The 24,979-nt window shown below is 38.1% G+C and overlaps 2 protein-coding genes across 5 annotated transcripts in view; both read left to right on the forward strand.

The window, feature by feature from the left end:
- LOC134790924 (pseudouridylate synthase RPUSD2-like) overlaps positions 1-24,979 on the forward strand; it is a 636,573-nt gene that overhangs the window by 589,678 nt on the left and 21,916 nt on the right. For all 4 annotated transcript variants that reach the window (XM_063761934.1, XM_063761933.1, XM_063761935.1 and 1 more), the window contains 2 exons: positions 15,015-15,102; positions 21,244-21,466. In XM_063761934.1, the coding sequence (XP_063618004.1) occupies positions 15,015-15,102; positions 21,244-21,466 (311 nt within the window). The remainder of the gene's footprint in view (positions 1-15,014; positions 15,103-21,243; positions 21,467-24,979) is intronic.
- LOC134790351 (uncharacterized) lies at positions 5,165-7,270 on the forward strand. Its single transcript, XM_063761118.1, has 3 exons — positions 5,165-5,747; positions 6,850-7,099; positions 7,210-7,270. The coding sequence occupies exons 1-3, from the start codon at positions 5,165-5,167 to the stop codon at positions 7,268-7,270; spliced, it is 894 nt and encodes a 297-aa protein (XP_063617188.1).

Below are 24,979 nucleotides of genomic sequence, written 5' to 3' on the forward strand. Positions count from 1 at the left end.
AATTCACCCACGAAGTGAAATTACCCTTCTTAGTACCTATGTCTCACAACAGTTTAAAATCGAAAATACTCTAGCTTCGCCACCAGCTGTCCCCAACTTCGCCTGATAATTATTTTATTATAAAATCCGGACAAGTGCGAGTCGGACTCGCTCACTGAGGGTTCCGTACTTTGTAGTATTTGTTGTTATAGCGGCAACAGAAATACATCATCTGTGAAAATTTCAACTGCCTAGCTATCACGGTTCATGAGATACATCCTGGTGACAGACGGACGGACGGACGGACGGACGGACAGCGGAGTCTTAGTAATAGGGTCCCGTTTTTAACCTTTGGGTACGGAACCCTAAAAACGACATGAGCAAGACACCATTGTATACGTGAATAGCGCTCTCTCTTAAGGGGCCAACTGATTAACAGTCCGCCGGACGGTATCGGCCTGTCAGTTGTTCGGAACTGTCAAAATTTTGTTCTAACTGACAGGCCGATACCGTCCGGCGGACTGTTAATCAGTGGGCCCCTTTACACGTGGATCCGAATCAGCGCGATAACCGTTTAATGTGATCCTTTACCGACTTACTCGCACTCGGGCTCGATTTAATACAACACGCCTCATTCCACTCCAAATTCCTCAAATCATTCAACCAGACATCCGAAACGCAACCCTAACGTCGGATTTACTCTAATCATTTACGGCCCGGCCACGACTTTGCTCGACAGGCGGCGGCGGCGGCAACCATAGGCAAGCCGAGCCGTTAACCCCAAAATGTCTTCCATATAAAACGCCCCCAAAAGCCTTAAGAGGAAAGGGGACAATTGATTCTCCATACAACCGTAGTCCTCATTTTCATCGCTGGATATTTACATTATGGAAAATATAATCACACAATTATTTGTTGTATTTTAATCGTAGCTATGCCCGACCGTTTGATTTTTTTCGATTTTTATTTTATTATATTAGTTGATGCTTTTAAAAATTTGTATCAAACTAGTTTTTCGGTCGGGCCGTTTGATTTTTTTTTCGATTATTACTTTATTATTAGAGTTGGAGCTTTTAAAAATTTGTATCAAACTAGTTTTTCGCTCCTAACTCTTATAATAATTAAAAAAATTAAAGAATGAAACGGTCGGACATAGCGTTGACATCAAAATATGTAAAAATATTTTCAATAATGTTAATATCCAGAGAGGAAAATGGGAAACATATTTGTATGGAAAACCGATTTCGAGGCGGTCATATACGACATTTTGGTAATAGGAAGTTAGAAGTGAAATGAGGATTAAGCTAGATGAGAAGGCTTGTAACTTTTTGTATTTATAGTAATACCCCAACTTTTGTTAATATGAGGTGGATAGGATGAAAAGTTTGCAGATCATACGCTGCTTATACTTTCATTTGTTTACTCGTGTTTTCCTTTATGACGGATATATTTTAGTGTTAAGGGCAAGTGAGTACTCCTTTTATGCTTTTGTGTCTCCAATTCTTCTAAAATAAATCAATATAAGTACTTATTTTTGTATTCAAAAGAATTTTTACAAAAAACAGTTTGCAGGTTTCTAAAGAGAAATCAAAAACAATACCCATGTTTAAAATTGGCGTCAAAATGAGCATTCCAGAGTGAAATTAAAATTGGGGCCGGGAATATTAATGATTGCCTCAAAAGTCGCACGTAATTGATTGCGCAAACATTTCCAATGCCCTGTGGACTTAGAGGAAGTATGCTCGCAAAACGTAGCAATCGCTAGACTACAGGTTAACCAGTAAAAGTTCTAAGTAACCAGTATATTCAGGGGTGCGAAACTTCTCGCTTCGGGCAAACTTGGCTCCGTTCGGCTCAGAATTGCTCCGAGCAATTATTAGGGTTGGCACAACTTGACGTCCTTTTGCGTGCACGACCACGGATAAGATAATGACTCGAATTTTGACAACCCTAGCCGAAAGGGATAGTGCCATATATTATATTAGAAAGGGACAGCGTGATTAGACTCTGAACCGCTGTCAAACTTCGGTTTTGTAGGAGGTTTCCTTTCTGTACGGTAGTACTTTTATTTATTCTGGTATATTATGTCCAAGTACCTAACGAGTATTTATCAAAATTAATGTAGACGGCCGGATTTTTAACAGGTACAGTCAGCGGCAATGTCGTGCCGCATTATTGCAACAATACTGGTGCAGTCTGAATTCGAACTGAACCTTAACGCTGCTGTGGTCAACGTATTAATGTATTGTACTTTCACAAAGATTGGGAGCTAAAAGTCCCTCAAGCAAAAGGAACTCATCCATTTTACTACACAAATATTTGTTAATTTTACGCCCCCTGTTAAGTTACCATGACTACGCTGTATAGAAATTTGTTTGCGGGGGGTTCGCGTAACTCTGTAGCTGTACATGCATTTTAGGGTTCCGTACCCAAAAGGTAAAAACGGTGCCCTATTACTAAGACTTCGATGTTAGTCTGTCTGTCCGTCTGTCTGTCACCAGGCTGTATCTCATGAACCGTGATAGCTAGGCAGTTGAAATTTTGACATATGATGTACAATTTCTGTTGCCGCTATGACAACAAATATTGAAAACAGAATAAAATAAATATTTAAGTGGGGTTCCCATACAACAAATGATTCCGACAAATGAAATGATGATTTTATTTGCCATTTTTTGCGTACTTAATGGTACGGAACCTTTCGTGCGCGATTCCGACTCGCACTAGGCCGGTTTTTTTTGTGTTTGTAAATATATTTTTTATTTAGGTGCTCAAATATGGAACGTCGCTTTGTGAATGGCACAGGCTCAGAATGAATTGTGTAATAAATACTCGATATTTCCTGGTGTGATTGAATCGAGGCGCGAACGATACCTCGGATTAAATGATGTATGAACATATTTGCTGAATATTATGATAAATTTTCCGGTGAAACTTGTTTCTTAAGGCCCCGTAGGTTTGTGTTCTTCTCTCACACTCACTAAGCGTAAGCGTGAGCGAGATGGATGTGGAAGGTCCCGAAATTCAAAAACATGATAACTGTTATCATGTTTTTGAATTTTCTATCGAGCGAAAGTCAAAAAATCAGGATTGGAATCGATGAAGTTACTAGAGAAAATGCTCAAAATTGCTAATTAATTTTTTGGCAACCGTATTGTGGTATAAAAAAGCGGTACGACTTTTCAATAACTCCGCTCTCTGAACCTATGAGAAAATAACAAAAAAATATATTCTCGAAACGACTTCACAATTTTGAAATTCAACAGGAAACCAATTACTAACAAAGGTTTGCTAAGTTTTATTAATGAGAACGTAAAACTACAAATCACAGCAAAGTTGTCACTTCCCGGCCGCCAGCACCAACCCGGAGATAAGCGCAATGAAGAAGTTTTGATGGAAAAGTAATCCGCGAAATATTCGCCCAACCTAATAATAGATTGACAGAATATTCGAATATTGTGCGATGAAATGATGGAGCGTATTCTGTGGCGAACTTAAACAAAACTTTGACTGTAATAAAAACTATTACACTTTATCTGTGGCATTCAAAAAAAGAATGGTTACTTGCGCGTACAGAAAAATTACTACTACATAAACCCTGGTCACAATTTTTTTAAACTGAAATAAATAAAAAAATATAATGACTATGAAAATACAATCACACCTAATGACCATTTTTAAAATAAGACCTTACTAAAAATCTAATTGATATTTAAAGGATTTAATAAAAAATGGCACCAAATAGTCTAAAAAAGTGTTATTCACCACATCACACATTAATAACCTTCGTGCCTTGAAACACTCGCAACGCTCAAGATTCCACCTTTGGAACCACTCGCTACGCTCCCGGTTCAATTTTGTAATCTTTCGCTTGTTCAACACAACAACTTTCCCCGTTTTAAAAAAAATACCTATTAACTATTACTTATTCAAACACGGCATGCAATGTGAAAGCAAGCAAGCCTAGAAAATACTAAAATAAAGCTTGTACTATATGCCTAAGTTAACATATTAACAGTAACTATACGTTACTGTCTGCAACATAAATATGCGACGCACGTAATTGTATAAATAGCATGTAAGCAATAATAGCCTATAAATATGTTATGTTTAGATTTACTTGCTCTCTTTATACTTGGATACCGAGAATATAACACATCTTCGGTAATGTCTCGTTTCACTTGATCTCCATTCGACCCTCCAACTACCAACTCATCAGATGGCGACCCATACCAGAAGAATACCAGGAAAACGAAGTCCACCACAGCGCATCGCATAGGAAAATGAAGATAGAAGTCAAGGCAAGAAGATCACCCTAATGAAGAATTCAAGTTAAAGAACCTATTTTTCAAGAAAGAAACTTCCTGCGCATTTTCAAGAAAGAAGCTTCCTATTAAACAGAACCCTCCCACACATTTTGAAAACGAAAGAGAAGAAAGAAAAAGATGACCAAGAAACAAAACTCAAATTAAGAAAAAACGAAGAAAGAAGAAAGAAGAGCGTTGTCCAGGGTTATCCCGGCTCGCAGTTCAAGAGGTGTCCAGGGTTATCCCGGCCCATATCAAGAGGTGTCCAGGGTTATCCCGGCCCATGCTCGAGGGAGTCCAGGGTTAGCCCGGCCCGTCATCATCGTCGGAGCAGAGGCAGCCACATGCAGCGTCAGCGAGTGCTACATGGAGGTGCCAGCTCGCCAGCAGCGTCACGCGACCGCCCAGCCAGCGCGGAATGCAGCGTCGACATAACCTACTTACGGGGGTACATTGCCCGCTACTAATGTAAGTTAGATATAACTTTATCATTATGTTTTAATTGTTTCGTCGCGATATATAGGAAATGTTAGGTATCCTAATTTTAGCCGTTGTATGTTATTAACCGTAGCCGCAAATTTATTATGCTATCTGAGTTAGTGTCCATTCGTGAAAGGTTAAATAAATTAAGAGAAGATATTGTAAAGTTAGGTCCAGAGAGGCGACGGAAAGAAATAGGTAGAAAGAAACTGGACGAATCAAACGAATTATATAATCGCGCGGCGGATATTGTGTCTCAGTTACAGAAGCAAACGGAAAAATATAAAATTTCAGAATTAGAGTTAGCTAATAAGCATATAAACGATATTGCCGACACTTACAGTAGGATAAAGATAGCATTAAATTATTTTGATACAGAATCTCAAACAGACGGAAAAATGGCTAAGCCCAGTTTTGATGTCAAGACGGCCATCGCCTTGTTGCCCGTCATGACGGGGCAGGAGGATACCACTAAACAATTAATAGACGGTATCCTAATGTACAGTTCCATTATTAATAGCGAAACTCAACAGGTTTTAATAGACTTCGTCCTAAAAACAAGACTTTCATCTAGCGCTAAGCTCAGATTAAAGACGTCATATAGTAGCGTAGAATTACTTGTCACGGATATGCGCACATTTTTACTACCTAAAAAATCGTCCGAATCGATTCAGGCTCAACTATACAGAGCTAGGCAAGGTAGGAGAACTATAGAGGCATTCGGAGCCGAGATCGAGGATCTTTTCGTCAACCTGACCATATCTCAGGCCGACGGTAACGATAGCAGGTACGATATACTTCGTCCGCTGAACGAGAAATCAGCCATTAAACGGTTTGCAGACGGTCTAGCAGACCCAAAATTAAGCACAATAATATCATCTAGGCAATTTACGTCATTGCCCGAAGCAATCAGGACGGCCATTGACGAGCACAGCTCATCACCACAACAGGATCATGTCCTACATTATGGACGGGGTCCTCGTAATAATTACGGGAACCGGAATGCCCACTCTGCGCGTTACAATAGGAATAGGGGCAGAGATTTTAACACAGGAAATAAAAATACATTCGGGACACGGTATTATTCCAATAATAACCGTAACACAGGTATTTCGCAACACGTCTCGACAAATAGAGTTAAACGACCGGACAAATTCGCTGACCGTGCAGCTACAGTCCACCGACCTGCGCGCGCGCCCACTCGCCCGAATACGCGTGCGCAGCACATGCAACCGTCACACGATAATGTAAAACCTAACAGGCAGTTTTTTCGTGACTAATATGAATAGCGCAATATTTAGTTATAATAAAGATAATTATAGCACAGTAACTTGTAGTATAGGTAAAACATATAAATTAAAACTCTTGGCCGACAGCGGAGCAGGCCTGTGTGCTATTAGGTACGAATATTTACAAAACAAACCCGATCTTTTTAGACAAATACAAGGACATAGCATTACTATTAAGGGAGTATGCGGAGATTTAACTTCAGAAGGATATATATATTTAGACTTAGACTTTAACGGTTTCATTTGCGAAGAAAAGTTTCATGTTTTTAAGAATATGCAATGCGCAGCCCAAGCAATTTTAGGGGAAGAATTTTTCAAACGTTACGATGCAAATATAAGTTATAAACGCAATGCATTAATTTTAGAGGACCGAGGTCAGTCCGTTTCGATACCTATGCAAGTACATTTAAATAATACGTATGTCCATAATATACCTCCGCGATGCGAAGTTATGACTCACATTACGTCACAACTGGTAGACGACTGTGTAGTACTAGCCCAGGAAATGCAAGCAGGCGTTTTTGTAGCAGGTGTCATTTCAAGACCAGACAAAGGTCAAATACCCGTACGGATATTGAATACGACTGATAAGCCAGTTACTTTAGATTTATCAAAGTTGAAGGTAAACCGATTATGTAATTTTGATATTTGCAATTTTGACACAGGGAAAATTAGCGTCAATAGAGTAAAAACCTTATTAGATCTTTTAAATTTACACACTTATTTAAACAAAGAGGAACAATTAAGTATAGAACAAATTTGTGCAAAATACGCAGATGTTTTTCATCTGCCAGGCGACAAGCTTACCACAACAAACTTGCTGGAGCACAAAATTAACTTAAAAGAAAATGCAAGCCCAGTATACGTAAAACCTTACAGGATACCACATGCCTTACGCAAAGAAATTCAAACGCAGATCCAAGATATGCTAGATAACGACATAATAGAAGAGACTACTTCCGAGTGGTCCAGCCCAGTTTTGCTTGTTCCTAAAAAGAGTGATAAGTTAGGAGAAAAGAAATGGAGATTGGTTGTCGACTACAGGCAACTAAATAATAGAATACAGGATGATAAATTCCCATTGCCCAACATAACAGAAATATTAGATTCCCTAGCAGGTAGCATATATTTTTCAAAGCTCGATCTTTCCCAAGGTTATTACCAACTAGCTTTAGACAAGGAATCCCGGAAATACACCGCGTTTACTACCGATAAGATGTATTCAATGAAGAGATGTCCCATGGGACTCCGAACAAGCGGTAGTGTTTTCTCAAGACTTATGACCATAGCCATGTCCGGATTAAATTACAAACAATGTTTCATATACTTAGACGATTGCATTGTCATAGGTAAATCCATAACGTCACATAACCATAACCTCACTCAAGTTTTAGAACGTTTGAGGAGCGCGAATCTTAAACTAAATCCATTAAAATGCGAATTTTTACGTAAAGAGATAATGTATTTAGGGCACAAAATAACTTCAAAGGGAGTAGAGCCCGACCCAGCGAAAGTAGATGCATTAACCAAATACCCAAGACCAACGAATACAGACGAGGTCAAAAGATTCGTAGCATTTGCCAATTACTATAGACGGTTTATTCCAAATTTCGCGAACATAGCTTATCCCTTAAACCAGCTTTCCAAGAAAAACGCAGTTTTTAACTGGTCTACAATGTGTGAAGCAGCATTTTTAAAATTAAAAAATATTCTTACGAGTCCACAAGTTTTAGACTATCCAGATTTCTCAGAAAATAACATTTTTACGTTACATACAGATGCATCAAAAATAGGATTAGGTGCAGTACTATCAAATTCCAACGGAAAAGTAGTCGCGTACGCAAGTCGAAATCTTAAGAGCGCTATTACATTTCGGCGTTGAGCGAGTTTAGGTATTTTACGCGCTGCGGCAGGCCGTGCGAGCTCAGTACGCCGATCCCTTCTACCACACTCGCACTACAATGATGGATTAAACATTCTTGATCCTTCGCGAAGCATATTGAAATCAACCATAACAACACTAACTGTACTTAACTTTTCAAGTTCTAAAACTGTTATTTGGTAAGTACGAAAATACTAAATGCAGTGCAAATGTACATAGGGGCTGTTCATAAATTACGTCATCTATTTTTGACGATTTTTGACCCCCCCCCCACCCCTCAAATAATCCAAAAATCAAGCTTCGGATGAATCTGTTTCCTCCTACGTCATGTTACCATCATCCGATGTCCAGACCCCCCCCCCCCCCCACTCCTCCCATTTGAAACGACGTAATTTATGAATAGCCCCATACTCGTACTTATGATGATATTACTCGAAAGAAATTATAGGTACCTACTCGCTTATTTACATGTTTCGTCATTGCATTTGGTACCTATAGGTTGTAAAGTTTGTATCAACGAGGGTTTAAAAACGAACTGGTACTGAGGATCTGATGATGATTAAGGTGGTCACGGATACCAATCAACCATGTAGTAACATGATTAGGCTCGTTTGATTCGTCTCAACAAGATCTTTGACACTGAAGATACACAGGGTCTGATGATGGAGCTGGAAGGTGGCCACGGGTACCAGTCTATCATGTAACTAAACAACTTCGTGTTTGGGCTCGTTTGATTCGTCTCAACAAGATCTTTGACACAAGACAGTACTCAGGGTCTGATGATGGAGCTGGAAGGTACCATTACCAATCAACCATGCAACTAAACCACATCGTGTTTAGGATCGTTTGATTCGTCTCAACAAGATCTTTGACACTAGGTGATACTCAGAGTCTGATGATGGAGCTGGAAGGTGGTCACCGGTACCAATCAACCATGCAACTAAACCACTTCGTGTTTAGGCTCGTTTTATTCGTTTCAACAAGATCTTTGACACAAGATAGTACTCAGGGTCTGATGTTGGAGCCGGAAGGTGGTCACCGGTACCAATCAACCATGCAACTAAACCATTTCGTGTTTAGGCACGTTTTATTCATCTCAACAAGATCTTTGACACAAGGTAGTACTCAGGTTCTGATGATGGAGCGCGAAGGTGGCGACGGGTACCTGTCTATCATCATCAGCTCCATCATCAGACCCTGAGTAGTATCTTGTGTCAAACATCTATTGCGACGAATCAAACGAGCCCAAACACGAAGTGGTTCAGTTACATGGTAGACTGGTACCCGTGGCCACAGTCCAGCTCCATCATCAGACCCTGAGTACTAACTTGTGTCAAAGATCTTGTTGCGACGAATCGAACGAAGCCAAACACGAAGTGGTTTAGTTGCATGGTTGATTGGTACCGGTGACCACCTTCCGGATCCATCATCAGACCCTCAGTACTACCTTGTGTCAAAGATCTTGTTGCGACAAATCAAACGAGCCCAAACACGAAGTGGTTCAGTTACATGGTAGACTGGTACCCGTGGCCACAGTCCAGCTCCATCATCAGACCCTGAGTACTAACTTGTGTCAAAGATCTTGTTGCGACGAATCGAACGAAGCCAAACACGAAGTGGTTTAGTTGCATGGTTGATTGGTACCGGTCACCACCTTCCGGATCCATCATCAGACCCTCAGTACTACCTTGTGTCAAAGATCTTGTTGCGACAAATCAAACGAGCCCAAACACGAAGTGGTTCAGTTACATGGTAGACTGGTACCCGTGGCCACCTTCCAGCTCCATCATCAGATCCTGAGTACTATCTTGTGTCCAAGGTCTTGTTGAGACGAATCAAACGAGCCTAAACACGAAGTGGTTTAGTTGCATGGTTGATTGGTACCGGTGACCACCTTCCGGCTCCAACATCAGACCCTGAGTACTATCTTGTGTCAAAGATCTTATAGAAACGAATAAAACTAGCCTAAACACGAAGTGGTTTAGTGGCATGGTTGATTGGTACCGGTGACCACCTGCCGGCTCCATCATCAGACCCTGAGTACTATCTTGTGTCAAAGATCTTGTTGAGACGAATCAAACGAGCCTAAACACGAAGTGGTTTAGTTGCATGGTTGATTGGTACCGGTGACCACCTTCCGGCTTCATCATCAGACCCTGAGTATTATCTTGTGCCAAAGATCTTGTTGAGACGAATCAAACGAGCCCAAACACGATGGGGTTTAGTTGCATGGTTGATTGGTACTGGTGACCACCTTCCGGCTCCATCATCAGACCCTGAGTACTATCTTAAGTCAAAGATCTTGTTGTGACGTATAAAACGAGCCTAAACACGAAGTGGTTTAGTTGCATTGTTGATTGGTACTGGTGACCACCTTCCGGCTCCATCATCAGATCCTGAGTACTATCTTAAGTCAAAGATCTTGTTGAGCCGAATCAAACGAGCCCAAACACGAAGTGGTTTAGTTGCATGGTTGATTGGTACCGGTGACCACCTTCCGGCTCCATCATCAGACCCTGAGTACTATCTTGAGTCAAATAAATACATATAGAATGTCAGGTCGTTTCAAATATTTTTAATCCTGTCCGGTAGTTTATTAAACTGTACCATTATAAATTATCATACTTAAAAACAGTGCTAGGATCAAAGTCTCTCGTTGCGGTATACACGCACACAGTATAGCGTTTTACACGGCGCCCGCCGCACACAATGATAAAAAACCTCGTCGTCGCCGTTGAAAATGTGCGGAGCCGACCGACACACGTCCTGCCTCTACAAGCTCTGCCGCGGCACTGAGCTGGCGCAGCGCGCGTCATCGGTAATATAGAGTAGTTTTCAAAAAATTGCCAAAAAATTATAGTAGAATTTCATAAACACTAATGTATACCAACAGTATAAGCAAACGTTGCAGATTGCTTGAGTATGAAAATGACTTGGATTTTAAGTAGATTTTCGTAGGAATTGACACTTGTTTCGGAGAGAAAATCGAGTTCGTTTTACTTTGATTTTCTCTTTCTCAAAGGTATGTAGGAAAAATATAGTTTGATATGCCTAAAGTACAGGGTATTAGTAATACAAAATAGCCAGGTTTAGCAGAGTAAAATTCTCAACATTTCCAAATAAGAGCTCGCCATTCAGTGTTTCACGGGGTTTTTCGGAAACGACCATCAGAAAAAAAATCATTACTAATTTAATAAGTCCTTTTTCTAATATTTACAACGATATTTATAAAGATAAGAAGACGCTTTTACTGGAACAAGTACTCATTGTTTCTAATAATGAGCGCAAAGTCCTGAATTTTGTCGACTAGTATCATCAATTTTGCATTATTTCGACTTTTCTTGTAAGAGCGCTCTTAAGCCAGCCGAGACGCGATACCCAATCATAGATTTGGAATTACTCGCCATAGTTTGGTCGACAAGACATTTTAGACCCTATCTCTTTGGGAAAAGGTTTAAAATTGTCACCGACCATAAACCATTGATTTATCTTTTTGGAATGACTGATCCCTCGAGTAGATTAACCAAATTTAGGTTGTATTTAGAAGAATTCAATTTTGATATTGAGTACATTCCGGGGCGAAACAATGCAGCTGCAGACACATTGAGTCGTTTACCGATGAATAGTGAAGATTTAAAAAATATTAGAACACACGTTGTATCAGTCATGACCAGAGCTCAAACACGAAAACTGCGCGCGCAACAAACTTGCGATCAAGGTGACTTAGCGACAGATGTACCCGCAAACGATAGGCTTGATCAACCTAGAGTTGTGGAAATCATCAAAGCACCAAAAAATTGTATTGAACTCATATTAAGTTCCGATTACAAATCAAGTAAGACATGTCAAAATAAAATAATGAGTAGTAAAGGAAATTTTGAGTACGTACCAAGCGAATCATGCATATATCTAACATCCCGATCGTTATCTACCGTAGGCGTGTTAGCGAGGGAATTAGAAGAATTTTGCAAGAAGAAACGCATAAATGAAGTTATAATAATAAAAAATAAACAAAATGCGCAAGAAATAAATGAATTTTTAGCTAGCTACAAATGTGATATTCCTAGGATCCTAGTAACGAAAGGTGTCACGAAAGTATACGATAAAGAGGAAATAAGAGTTATTTTAAACGATTTCCATCTATTACCCACCAGTGGCCACGCGGGGGTTAATAGAATGCTCAATAATATTAAACGTCATTACTTCTGGCCAAGAATGAGCCACGATGTATACGAATACGTAAAGAAATGTGCACATTGTCAACACAACAAACACACTAATAAATACACTAAGGAGCCAATGGTGATAACTACAACGCCAAGTTCATCCTTCGAAAGAGTTTCTTTAGACATTCTAGGACCTTTAGAAATGGATAATTATAACTATAAGTACGTATTAACAATTCAGTGTGAACTGAGTAAGTTCGTCGAAGCATATCCTTTAGAGAGGAAAGACACTGAGTCTGTAAGTAAAGCATTTGTAAATAATTTTATTTTAAGATATGGCGTACCAAGCGACATTATAACGGATCAAGGTACCGAATTTATGTCCAGTGTTTTTAGCGATATTTGTAGATTATTAGGTATAAATAAGCTACACTCGACTGCTTATCACCACGAAACTATAGGAGCACTCGAGAACACGCACAAGAACCTAGGAGCTTACCTTAGGATACAATGTAGTAATAACCGCACAGACTGGAGTACCTGGTTAAGCTATTGGTGTTTTTCGTATAATACCACCGTACATACCGAGACGCAATATACGCCATTCGAATTAGTTTTCGGCAAAAACTGTCGTTTACCGAATAATTTAATTTCTTCTGTCGACCCTCTCTATAATTATGATAGTTATCCTAAAGAATTTAAGTATAGGTTACAAAGAGCTCAGTCAGAAGCTAGAAATAATTTAATGTCTAGTAAAGTCAATAGAAAATTAATGTATGATAAGAAAATGAATTCTGTACAATATAAACCAGGAGACTTAATACTTTTAAAAAACCAAGTAGGCAATAAATTAGACTCTATTTATAACGGACCTTACAAGGTCATAGAAGATATGTCACCAAATGTTAAGATATTAAAAAATAATCAAGTTTATATAACTCATAAAAATAACACTAAGATGTATTTTGAAACTAAGTAATAACTAGCAACTATTATATTATATTATAATTTAAAAAAAAAATGTACTTAAATACAACTGCGTGTGTCACATTTTTTTTTCTTCCTTTGTGGGGGTGAAGAGTAACTTTCCAGGGAGGTGTACTATATGCCTAAGTTAACATATTAACAGTAACTATACGTTACTGTCTGCAACATAAATATGCGACGCACGTAATTGTATAAATAGCATGTAAGCAATAATAGCCTATAAATATGTTATGTTTAGATTTACTTGCTCTCTTTATACTTGGATACCGAGAATATAACACATCTTCGGTAATGTCTCGTTTCACTTGATCTCCATTCGACCCTCCAACTACCAACTCATCAGAAAAAAATAAAAAATCTCTTATCAAAAAATATTTTTACCCTACCTCTGATTTCACAAATACATTGTTCGGAAACTTTTTTGCGAAACGTCGACAACCTTACATTATTGATTGAAAAACTCGCGTGACCTGACACCCTGACCGAATGTCATCAGAATCGGGCCGGCAAAAAGTTGCGTCTGCCGGGGCCCGCTGCGAAATGAGAAAAGTTCCAAAAACGAAACAACCGGCCTTTTCATTTATTCCCGTGTCGCGCTTAACGGAAATTGGACGACTCAAAAAAGTTATATATGGCTTTTTTATTGTTTTCAGTATCGATGGATATGTTACGGTAAAACGCGTTTTTAGTGAATACGCGTTTTCACTAGTTAAAACTAGTTTTCCGTAACGCCTTGGTGAAAAAGCTGGTTTTACTGGGGAAAACGCGTTTTACAGCGTGTTTTTACTCTAATAATAATCTGAGCTTTGTTATAATAATACCTACAGGTAACTACACATTTTAGGTACCTAGCTATTTGTAAGCTCGTTTTATATTAATTGATAGCAATATAAGCGACCGACAATTATTGAAATTGGGCCATACGCATATTTAGGTTTCAACTTTTTTCCACTCAAAAATTAAGAACTGTGAAACCGTACATTGGGACCGTTCATCATCCACTTGCATCAACTTTTGGACTCAGATGATAAAGCTTTTGTTTTTTTTACACATAGTTACTATACGCCAAATTATAGTGTAGTTAGGAGTTTAACATGGCAAATTTAAAGGCATTTAGTGCTCATGGACTTATACCTACATAAATAAAAAAACATTACACTCCATTTTGGCACTCGTGTAAATACGATTAGACAGTTTTTATCAAACGTCCCTTAAGAACGAAACGACCATTCCAGTGAGCAATAATAAAAAATCCGCAACGTTCGCAAATCGAGCCCCTGCGAATATCAACGTTTAATCCGTGAGCCAACAATGTTATTGCATTCAACATTGCTGCCATGGGCAGATGCTGCAAATTAAACTGCGCTTATGGCTTCAACATTCAACAGCTGTAAAGAGAAATATGAAAAGAGTGTGAATTTTTAACCATTTATAGGGCCAAGTGCTTTATTCAATGCGAAATACGTAACATGAAGTAAATAATAAACAGGCATGCATTTGATCTGAATTTGTTATGGATGTGATTTATACTTACATATATATATTGACAACATAAAAGAGTTTCCGCACTGTTCGATCCGATATCGGATCTCGAGTATGACAATTATTTCCAAAAACATTACCAAGGAATGTTCTGGTTTCGTTTCCGACTTTGTTTTTGGTTTCGACTTAGACTGCGACCAGAACCGAACCCGGACTAGACTTAAACCCGGACTCGGACCAGTACTTACCAATACTATTATTTATTCTGTGCCAATAGTGGGGCTTCCATATAACTTATCCATATCTGTACCTAATCTTACTAGTCCTAAGGAAAACGCGTACCGTATCTTACTAATCCTAAAATAAAAGTTTTTTTAATAACTCCGCTTTTCCCATATTTGTTTGACATGACTGGTGCTTACCTAAGGTTTTTTTGTTACAGGCAAAGCTAGAGACCAAGGCGCTAAAGGCGAAGAGGCCGGGATTCACGGACGACCGTTACAACGAGACTTCTTATTACATCGAAAATGGTAACGTACCTACAAAAGTTGTAACTCACGGCCTGATTCTAATTTTAATATACGTCAAAAATAAGATCCGATCCATATCGAATGTAGATCTAATTTTTGATGTATTAAAATTAGAATCAGGCCGTCAAGTAAATGAAATTAAATGATGAAATAAAATACCTTAAAACTATCATACATATTGTTATAAAATATATAATTTAATACTAAAAAAACACACAATCGTGGCGGCGATACATTTCACAACCTCCAAGTGTCAGGGAGCTGGCCGCGGAACCGCCGAAACCTGACAGTCTGACACCATTCGGCCAAAACTCCCTGCAAAAAAGAGAAATGCATGTCCCTTATATGTTAACTATAAGAAACGTATAATCCCTTTTATCTAGAGCCAACTGGGCGTCTCTGACCTTCGGGTTTGTTCAAAGATCGGTCCAGAAGACAAAAGATTAGTTTGAAGCACTCGTCATACTAAGGAAATACCTACATAAAAATAAAAAAGTTCAAAAAGTAAAGTTAAGTATACGGTAATAAAAAAATGTCTTAGTACCTTGTCTGATTGTGACAATAATTGCACTTAACCGTATTGCTAGTAGTTTTATACTAACTCGCAAAAATATGGCGTATTAAAAAGCACCTTAGCATACATGTCAAGTTTCTTTTGACAAGGTAGCTTGGAGAATTCTGAAGAAACGTTAATAATTTCAACTGTCAATCTGCTTATATATATCCTTGTATGTTGAATGGCACAAATGTTTTCGTGCTTGTCCGTCCCTCTGCGTCCCTTTCCTTGTCTATTCAAAAGAAGAGGATTACTGTTAGATCGAATCAATTGGCGTCGGTTTCTAACGTCTCGTCTGCCAATCTTTCTGTCCTATAAATTGGATTGGGGTAAGTGGGTCAGGAGGGGAGAATGAGAGCGGTAAAGCCTGACGCGTGGCGGTACAAAATGGCCGTTTTTATACCGCGACCGTTCGCCTAATCGTTGTAACGGTTATGACAGGCTATAAGCGTTTTGCTTGACTAGAAAAGTCACATGCACATTGCCAATCGTTAACTGGTTTATGTAGGTTACATTAAACGTTAACGTGTATCTCCAGAATCGCGCAAATGTCAAATTTGACAGGTTAGATCTTAAACATATCGTTATCGTATCTTGGTGATCCGAATCGGGCCCTAAGACTACACTAGTAGCAAAGACATATGTAACTTCGTATAAGACGAATAAAGTCTAAGGAAAAAACGTGCCTCGGAATTCAAGTAAAAGTCATTCTCGAATAGATGCCGCACACACCTTTAGCCTATCCTCGGCTAGATGGCGTGACGACACCGTTTCATATTTAACAATTTTAACACATAGATATCAGTGAATGAACATGGATCAAAATGATATAAAAATAATAAAATCATTTATCCATATATATAAATTTTTTGATAACTTTATACGTTTTCATTTTGAGTTTTAGTCGTGTGTCGATAGATGGCAGTAAATTTACAGTGACTACAAAATTTACAATGACAGGACCCCTCTATACTATCTATTCTTTTTGCTAGTAGGTATTACTAGCGCGACATTACGCACTGCCAATCGGCCCGATTCGAACTTTAGGGTAAGTCAAATATTACGTCTAGATATGATAAGGCCCATTTTATTAAAGAGTACATTTATGTACACGTGATTTTTAAATTTGGATACTTTTATATAATTTCTACTCAAAATCAAGTCGCAATATTTTTGTTTCAATTTCGTATCATTTTTCATAGACTTTGTATGACGGTAACGGAATGGAAGGATCGAAAAATGACGACACAGCTCATGATTCTGAGTAAAAATAACATAAAAAATTTCGAAAAAATAACATATAGTGTACTTTTAATAGAATGGCCTCTACGTCTCGCCCGCTTTAAAATGCAGTCGCACGCGTTACAGCTTAAATCACAACAAATGTAGACAGACAAATTGGTAGCAGCCATCTTGAGCTAGCTCAGACTGCAGACGCAGTTCTGCTTTGTAATCGGCTTTCGTACGTTTTGCCCATTCACGGACAGTAAGACCGCTCAGTTGGATTATTGCCTTATCTGCGGCCTTTGTATGGTATGCAATTATTCATGCAGAGGCCATGATGAACGTAATTCAGGCTTCCCAACCGGAAAGGGCCCAAGACCCGGCTTGTGTCAGTTCCTCGTAATGTATATATCATATACTTAGACCTATCGCAACTTCGAATCATTATTATTCTATGTTTTATTTGTCAAATTTTCATTTGGCAGAACGCGTTTTTTTTTCAAAGATCATCGTAATATATAAAAGTCACCGATCAAACCTAACCTTTCCCAGACTTCTACTCGATTTTCTTTTCAAATTTTTGTAAATAACGGTTTTTAAACAAAAACGGCGGTCTGAAAATTTGGCGAATGAAACATCGGCCGAACATTTTTGTGTGTTGCTGTTGGACCCACCTATACAAAATATTACTTAATGGACTATATCATATTTTGGAGATATGAGTCATTAGTAATATTTTTGCACGATTGCGAAAAAGTTTCCTGACCTAACGCTTTGGCGTGCAGTTTTTAGATCTTGATATGCGCGCTGTAAAAATCCATTAAACGAAGGTTCCGTTTTATTCAAGTAAAAAAACTTAGTATGAAAGTTATGACAGCATAATTAATAAGTTTCTATATTTTATGATTGGCCAAAAATAGGCGACATCTATATTTGGGTGGATCAACTTTTTTGTTGTTAGGCGACAATAGCAGGTAGCATAGGTTGATATAAGAAATGTTTTGCTACTTTCTACTAATATGCTAAGTTGATGACCCGTATTGAAAGGGCTTGTAACTGCCATAAAAATGTGTGTTTGGTTATTTCATATACCATTAAACCAGGATTTTAAAAGTGACCCAGGCGACCGTAACCATGGCAACGAGTAACAAAAAAAGTTGAGTCACCTATTTAATGTATTCAATAGGGGGTATTACTGCAATGTTCTGCCGCCAGAGTGCAGCACTAACCCAGCTAGACCAAAGAGTAACTTATACATACTGTTTTTTTACCAGTTTTCACAGACAATAAAATACGACATCGATGCATCAAGGCGGTTTATTAACAAGGGCCTACCGGGAGACGTGGAAATCGAGTTATCTGCCTCTTTATGGCTAATATTCCAGAATAACTTAAATCTCGTTTCGAATGTTAATTCCAACATAACCTAACCTAAAGGGGCCCACTGATTGACAGTCCGCCGGACGGTTTCGGCCTGTCAGTTGTTCGGAACTGTCAAAATGTTGTTCTAACTGACAGGCCGATACCGCCCGGCGGACTCTTAATCAGTGGGCCCCTTAACGAATCGTAAAATAAATTAACAACAATAATAAAGTTTGAAAAGGGACCAGAGACGGGAAAATTAGTTGAAATTACGCTTTCTACGCCAACACCAACCCATTTAACTGTCAAATTAAATCGATTCTCAATATGAAAGGGAACCTTAACAATTTTACCGAGTCATAGACAAGAATGGGCCTTTTTAATAATGGCTAGTGGCAGGTTTTCGTTGAGTCATGGAACTGCAATGCCGTTTTTCAGTTAATTTGCATTTGGGTTACTTTTGAACGGGCCTTTTTATGGGGTGGATTAAAATTTATGCTTTAACCGATTTAATGGCTTAGGGTAAATTGAAATTCGTCCTCCAATTTCAATTTACCCTAAGCCATTAAATCGGTTAAAGCATAAATTTTAATCCACCCCATAAAAAGGCCCGTTCAAAAGTAACCCAAATGCAAATTAACTGAAAAACGGCATTGCAGTTCCATGACTCAACGAAAACCTGCCACTAGCCATTATTAAAAAGGCCCATTCTTGTCTATGACTCGGTAAAATTGTTAAGGTTCCCTTTCATATTGAGAATCGATTTAATTTGACAGTTAAATGGGTTGGATTATTGTTTTTTAAGGTGTAATCCGCTTAGGTAACACTCACCGCAACAGCCTACATTGAAGGGTGGATTTTTTTTTGGTTTTAATTTGCTTTGTATTTATTTTGTGACTAAACGCGTATCAATGGCGGAGTGTTAATAATATTCCTAGGCAAGCCGAAACTAATTTTGCTTTCATTTTCTTCATGAGCTGTAGGAAAAGTAGGTAGTAGAGCAGAAGGAGAGAAGCTTTTCCTTTCAGACTGTGTCTGAGCGATGTACGTATAGGCCTCGTGCATGAACTATAGGGGGCAGCATAGGAGCCGTCAGATTTTTGGCACGAGGCGTAAATGTGTCGTTTATGCTTTCTATGTAGCCCACAAGATGGCAGAACCTACAATGCACAAGGAAACGTACCGACGAGAACGGTAGATGGTAGCACTTGCTTTGGCAATGTACATGTGCACATATGTTTCCGATTTAGGCCACAAGATGGCAGACCCCCCAACGCGCACGGTCCCTATACAAATACGAGAGTTCTTACCCTATGATGGTCATCCCAACATAGAAATTATATACTGTCTTTCCCACGTTGACCTTAGTTGGTAATATGTGACGTCCCACGGTCAAAGGTACCTTATGGCGGGTATGGAGTTATGCATACCCCAGTAATCTACAATAAATAAGCTATCGATAACACAAAAGATCAACCTTCTAGGTTGCGTAGTTACAGAGATATGATTTTTTGAAAATAATGTTGTGAAATGAGCAACTTTACGATAGAGAAGTTTTAAGTTTAGCCGCCTAAAAAACTATGTTCCTGAAGTAAGTTACATAGTTGACTACAAATAATAATGCCTTATATATCTGAGATTAAAAAAATATTGCGACTTGTTCTGTAATGCAAATAGAAACTTTTGATATCGGCTGATTTATGTGTATACTAACCAATCTCTTGAAAATAAAGTTTTATTTCATTTTCACGATTGATTGCAATGAGCTCTCAAGATTTAAATTTTATCTATTTGAAAACGACACTGACAGACAGTTTAAGCAAAAAACAATACCGATTTAGAGGTGAAAATGTATTTTCTGACTTTTTCATATAAAATCACAAAATTGAATATTTTTACTTTTAATGTGACACACAATCAATTTTTCTGAGCACATATGAAAGAAATTCTGTCATTCAAATGAAATAAATCCTAAAACCCCAACTAAATACTATATTTAACCCCTTATGCCACTTTAAACTTACATAACAATAACAGTATTTGCTCCATACATTTACGAAAAGGTACCTTATGGAAATAAATCTAATAATACATCACTACAAAATATCAATCATATTATAGTTTATCTTTTATGAATAGAAAATATTAATTTACATTAAACTGCCCCCAATTTAATTAGTTCTTCGTCAAAATAATCTTAAAAAAGACCAATAATTTGTATGTAATGAAAAGGTACCTTGTGGTCAAGTTACATGATGAGGCATGATGATGATGGAACAGTTAGGATAAACTAATAATATTTTGGGGTTAAGATGGTATAAATCGTCTATTTCTTATCAATAATATATTTCGGTTGCTATTGAAGATAAGCGGCATTGAGGTTCAATGACCTCAGATATTCCATAAGGTAATGCGTCGGGTATTGGCATTTTTCAGCAAACCAATGGCTGATTTACTGCATGCGACCAAACCAAATGAAGATTATTCTAGTTAAGAAAGACTTGACGAGAGTAACTTTGGTATAATAGCAGTCTACTTGGATTTGTGATGTCGGTCTATGTACGGTTATAATATTTGCGAGGCGCCCCAACCAGAACTGAAATTATCAAATTAGTTTTGCAGAATGCTAATACAGTTCTCTACCAAACTTCTTTTCCCGTATTGACTAGTTTTTTTGGGAATTTTCAATCTTTTTTCCATAAGGTACCTTTTCTACTAAACTCTGAGACGACATTACTAGGCTTATAACTAACTTATAACAAAAATAAAAACAGGTAAACAAACGTTAGGCATTAAGGTTTCAGATCACACAATAAAAAAAAATTGAGCATTTTTTCACCTCTTTACAAAACATTTAATATCTCCGAAACTAGAAACCCTCATAAGGTACCTTTTCCCGTGGAACGTCACATATGATGTTGTTTCTGGCAGCCATTTTTTTATAAGTGTAGGTACTTTCAATTTTAATACAGCAATAAAAACTTATCCATTCTTTCCAGGCCTCAGAAAAGTATACCCCTACTACTTCACATTCACCACATTCACAAAAGGCCGGTGGGTTGGCGAGAAAATTCTGGACGTGTTCGCGCGCGAATTCCGCGCGCACCCCGCGGCGGAGTATGAACGGTGCATCCGAGCAGGGACGTTGACGGTCAACTATGAGAGGGTGGATCCCGATTATAGGCTGAAGCATAATGATCTGCTCGCTAATGTTGTGCATAGGTAAGATTTAAATTGTTGTAATTTGATAGTTTAAGCACCACATCGAGTTTTATTTTTGGGGAGTGACACCAGGCAACACGGCAACATTATTAGGTTATTTACCTAAGTAGACTTACTGTCGCAGTGTTGCTCGACAGTTATTCCTCAAAAGTTAACTACGGTGTGAATGCACCTTTAGGGATATTTTTATGGTTTAGGAAATGTTATTTGGCTGGTTTTAAGGCGTAAAATGCACGCGTGACACGCTGATAGAGAGTCGAGGGTACTAAATGTGGAACTATTTAAATATACGGACACTTCGTTTTCTTATAGGCCAATTCAAGTGTTTATATCTGTTTCCAATATGATAGATCTGTCAGTGTCAAAAGCGGCATCTCTTCAAACAAAAACGTCACTTTTGACACTGACAGATCAGTATCATATTGGAAACAGATAATATAATAAAATAACTAAAACTCGAATTGGCCTGTATGACGGGTGATCAGTGATCACGTGATGCTTTCTATAGGAAACTGAAGTGTCGGATACCCCGAACCCGGACCGTTCTAGCGAAAGTAATCCTTTAAGCAAATACAACTCGGCCAAATAATTTATTTCCTAAGCTAGTGAAGGATGCACAGTGAATTCCCGCGTCCTCCGTGGTTAGATTAAGTGATACAAATGGTGCTTTAGAATGCACATTTGCAAATGGCTGCTTGTACAGCAGTTTAAACTGCAGCCCGTTGGATACAAATTAGGACAATATTTAGGACAGAATTTACTTGTATTTTCTTACTTAAGGGTCTCCCCAGATATATCGACGCGCTTACGGCAAAATCGGCAAAAAGCTTTATGTCCGCGCAATGAGAGCGAAAAAGCCGTCGACGCATCGGCAGGCGCCGGCCGATGCGAGCCAAGCCGAACGACGACTTTTTCGCTCTTATTGCGCGGACATAAAGTTTTTTCCTATCGGATTTTGCCGATTCCGCGTCGACGTGAGGGGGAACCCTAAGCCAAGGGTACTCTTTTCGACACATGTCCCGCGACACGTGTCGCCAGCGACGTTAGGTGAAGTGGCGTGACGTTGCCGAACGTCACTAAATATATGTCTGGCAACATCGTTTCTAGGCCACTAACGAGCCTTCCAAATAGATGCCGTTACAATGGATTCATCCAAATGGACGGCATCCTAATATTAAACATTGTACGTTTTTGACATTCACGGACCGATTTTGGATTGCAGCCACGCTATTTGGACTATTGGAAGGCTCGTCAATGGCCACCTGGCCACCTTTAAGTTGCGCGATGTCGCCAGATATGTCAGGCGAAGTTTCGCAAAATCGTACATAAATATCGCCGACACGTGTCGCGGGACATTTTGTCCCCTAATATATCCCTGGCTTTATAAAGATAACTTTAACAAAAGAAATGTCTGTAGAGTAAATGCTTTGACAGTTCCAAAGGTGTTGGTAAAATGTCCTTTAATCTTGTAATGGCCTCGACCCTTAGAAAAATATTTAGCCCCGAATTTTGTAAAAATTGCTATTCCCTTGTAGAGGTTTTTCTGTCCATGCCATTTTTCTGTCTTAAATACTGTCCCTTGTCAACCTATATGCCGCTATTTAGCTAAAAGCCTTCTATGCGCAATATATGTGCAAAAGTGCAGTAGTTTGCACAACATATGTGCAAAGTTGCAGTTAGTTTGCACATATATGCACGGGCTTCACACGATATACCTACATGTACATTTCAAACACAATTCAGTACTTGTTTAGACTAATCTTTTTCTGAGCAACGTATTCTATGTTCTGACTTGTGTATATTACGATGGCGTGGATAACCGGTTAGGGATTTATGACGCATGAGTTTAAAAAATATTTGAAGTTGTGATTTTTGTTACTTTTATATATGTCTGTGAAAGTCCTTTGTATAACAAAATGTCAGTGTTTAAGATGTCTTAACTTCATGATCAATGTTTGAAAATGTGGGGTCGAAATTAATTTCGTGTTTTTAGTAAGTATTTAAGTAATTTAAGGACATTTAAAGTATTACCGTGGGATCAAAATCTCACGTGTTTATGTTTTTTTGTACATGAGGTAATTTTAATCCCATATTTTGAAACGTTGACTATTAAGTGATTCTATGATCTTATAAAATAAGAAGTTCTGATTATGAATATGTACTTATTATTCTGATTTTGCAACATAAATCCTTAACTTCTAAAAAATAAGCTTCAAACGAAACGGGAGCTTATGTAAAGAACTGTATACTAGAAATAGATAAGTATATAAATCCGAGCACCGAATGAGCATGCGAGTGCACAGTGGCCTTATGTGTTTATAATTGCCATCGAAATTGCTATTATTTGACATTCTCCTTTTCTATAATGTGATTCTAAAAAAATTGTACAAAGTCTTTTTTTTTCTTTTAATGGTATTCATTTAAAGAAACTGTTGTTTTCAGTTAATTAATGTTGTTAACTTTTGTATTGCAAAATTTGTTTCATTTACTCTCATATAGGTATATACTTCAATAATAATGGCATCTCGATTGTAACACATATAAGGTCAAATTATCTAAAACCGAATCTGCAATCGGCCTGTATATTGCTGTCAAGACGATATGTTGAGAATATTGCTTTCAAACAAAACTCAGTCAATTTTGCACTTATCAACCATTATACTATCATATCGCAATTTACCTGTTAGGGCAGGGCCAAATAAAACTATTAGTCAGTTAAGACATTAAACAAAAAATCACTTTTTTCCTATTATTGTCTATCTGTTTATTCTGTTAGTTTACACCGTACCTATTCGGAAAAAACCTTAACAGGATGAACCAAATCCTAAATATTATTTAAAATATGAAAATAGTATGATATTTTTAGACTTTAGCTGTTTTCAATATTTTGGCTGATATTGAGTTTGTTGTCAAAATTTTTGTTTTGGATAAAATTTGTCTGGTTAGAAGTGCTTCTCATTCTGGGCGGGATAAATACGAAATCAAAACTTGGACCGAAAAAAATTATGTAATTATTCGTTAAATTACGAACTTTCTCTTTAGTTACTCGGTGGAAGCTCTCTATCCACTAAATTTTATCGAAATCTTACGAAAAAAAAATCGAAAAAAAAAATCGGCCCAACCACTTCAATAGAGTCTGTTTGAGTCGGAAAGAGAAGACTTTTCTCTTTTCGAACAGACTCTACCGGTTAAATAATAAGGACCTTTTAGAATTCTCAAAATATCGTCACGACACATTGTACCCACGCATGTTCATTTGTTGTCATCTCGCTCTCGTCCTATTTTTACGAAAATGTCAAGAGAACGACAAACGACTTGAGCTCCTTGTCCTATCACCTATCCTATCTGTATGTCTTATCGTCTGTACGATATCATTAACATCCTTTATCGAGCGCAAGTTTTGAACGAAAAAAAAAACATTTTTCGTGATTAGAACGGATCTAACGCGATATAATTTCATTATTTTGACCTTATCTGACGTTTCTGTACGGCTACCATGAGTTGAGATTTGAT

Source organism: Cydia splendana, chromosome 5, assembly GCF_910591565.1.
Source record: "Cydia splendana chromosome 5, ilCydSple1.2, whole genome shotgun sequence".
Classification (NCBI taxonomy): Eukaryota; Metazoa; Arthropoda; class Insecta; order Lepidoptera; family Tortricidae; genus Cydia; species Cydia splendana.

Coding starts and splice junctions, on each gene's coding strand:
- LOC134790351 (XM_063761118.1), top strand. CDS start 5,165: ATGGCTAAGCCCAGTTTTGATGTCAAGACGGCCATCGCCTTGTTGCCC. Junction 5,748..6,849: donor ACATTATGGACGGGGTCCTC/GTAATAATTACG, acceptor TTCATCTGCCAG/GCGACAAGCTTACCACAACA. Junction 7,100..7,209: donor AGATTGGTTGTCGACTACAG/GCAACTAAATAA, acceptor ATCTTTCCCAAG/GTTATTACCAACTAGCTTTA.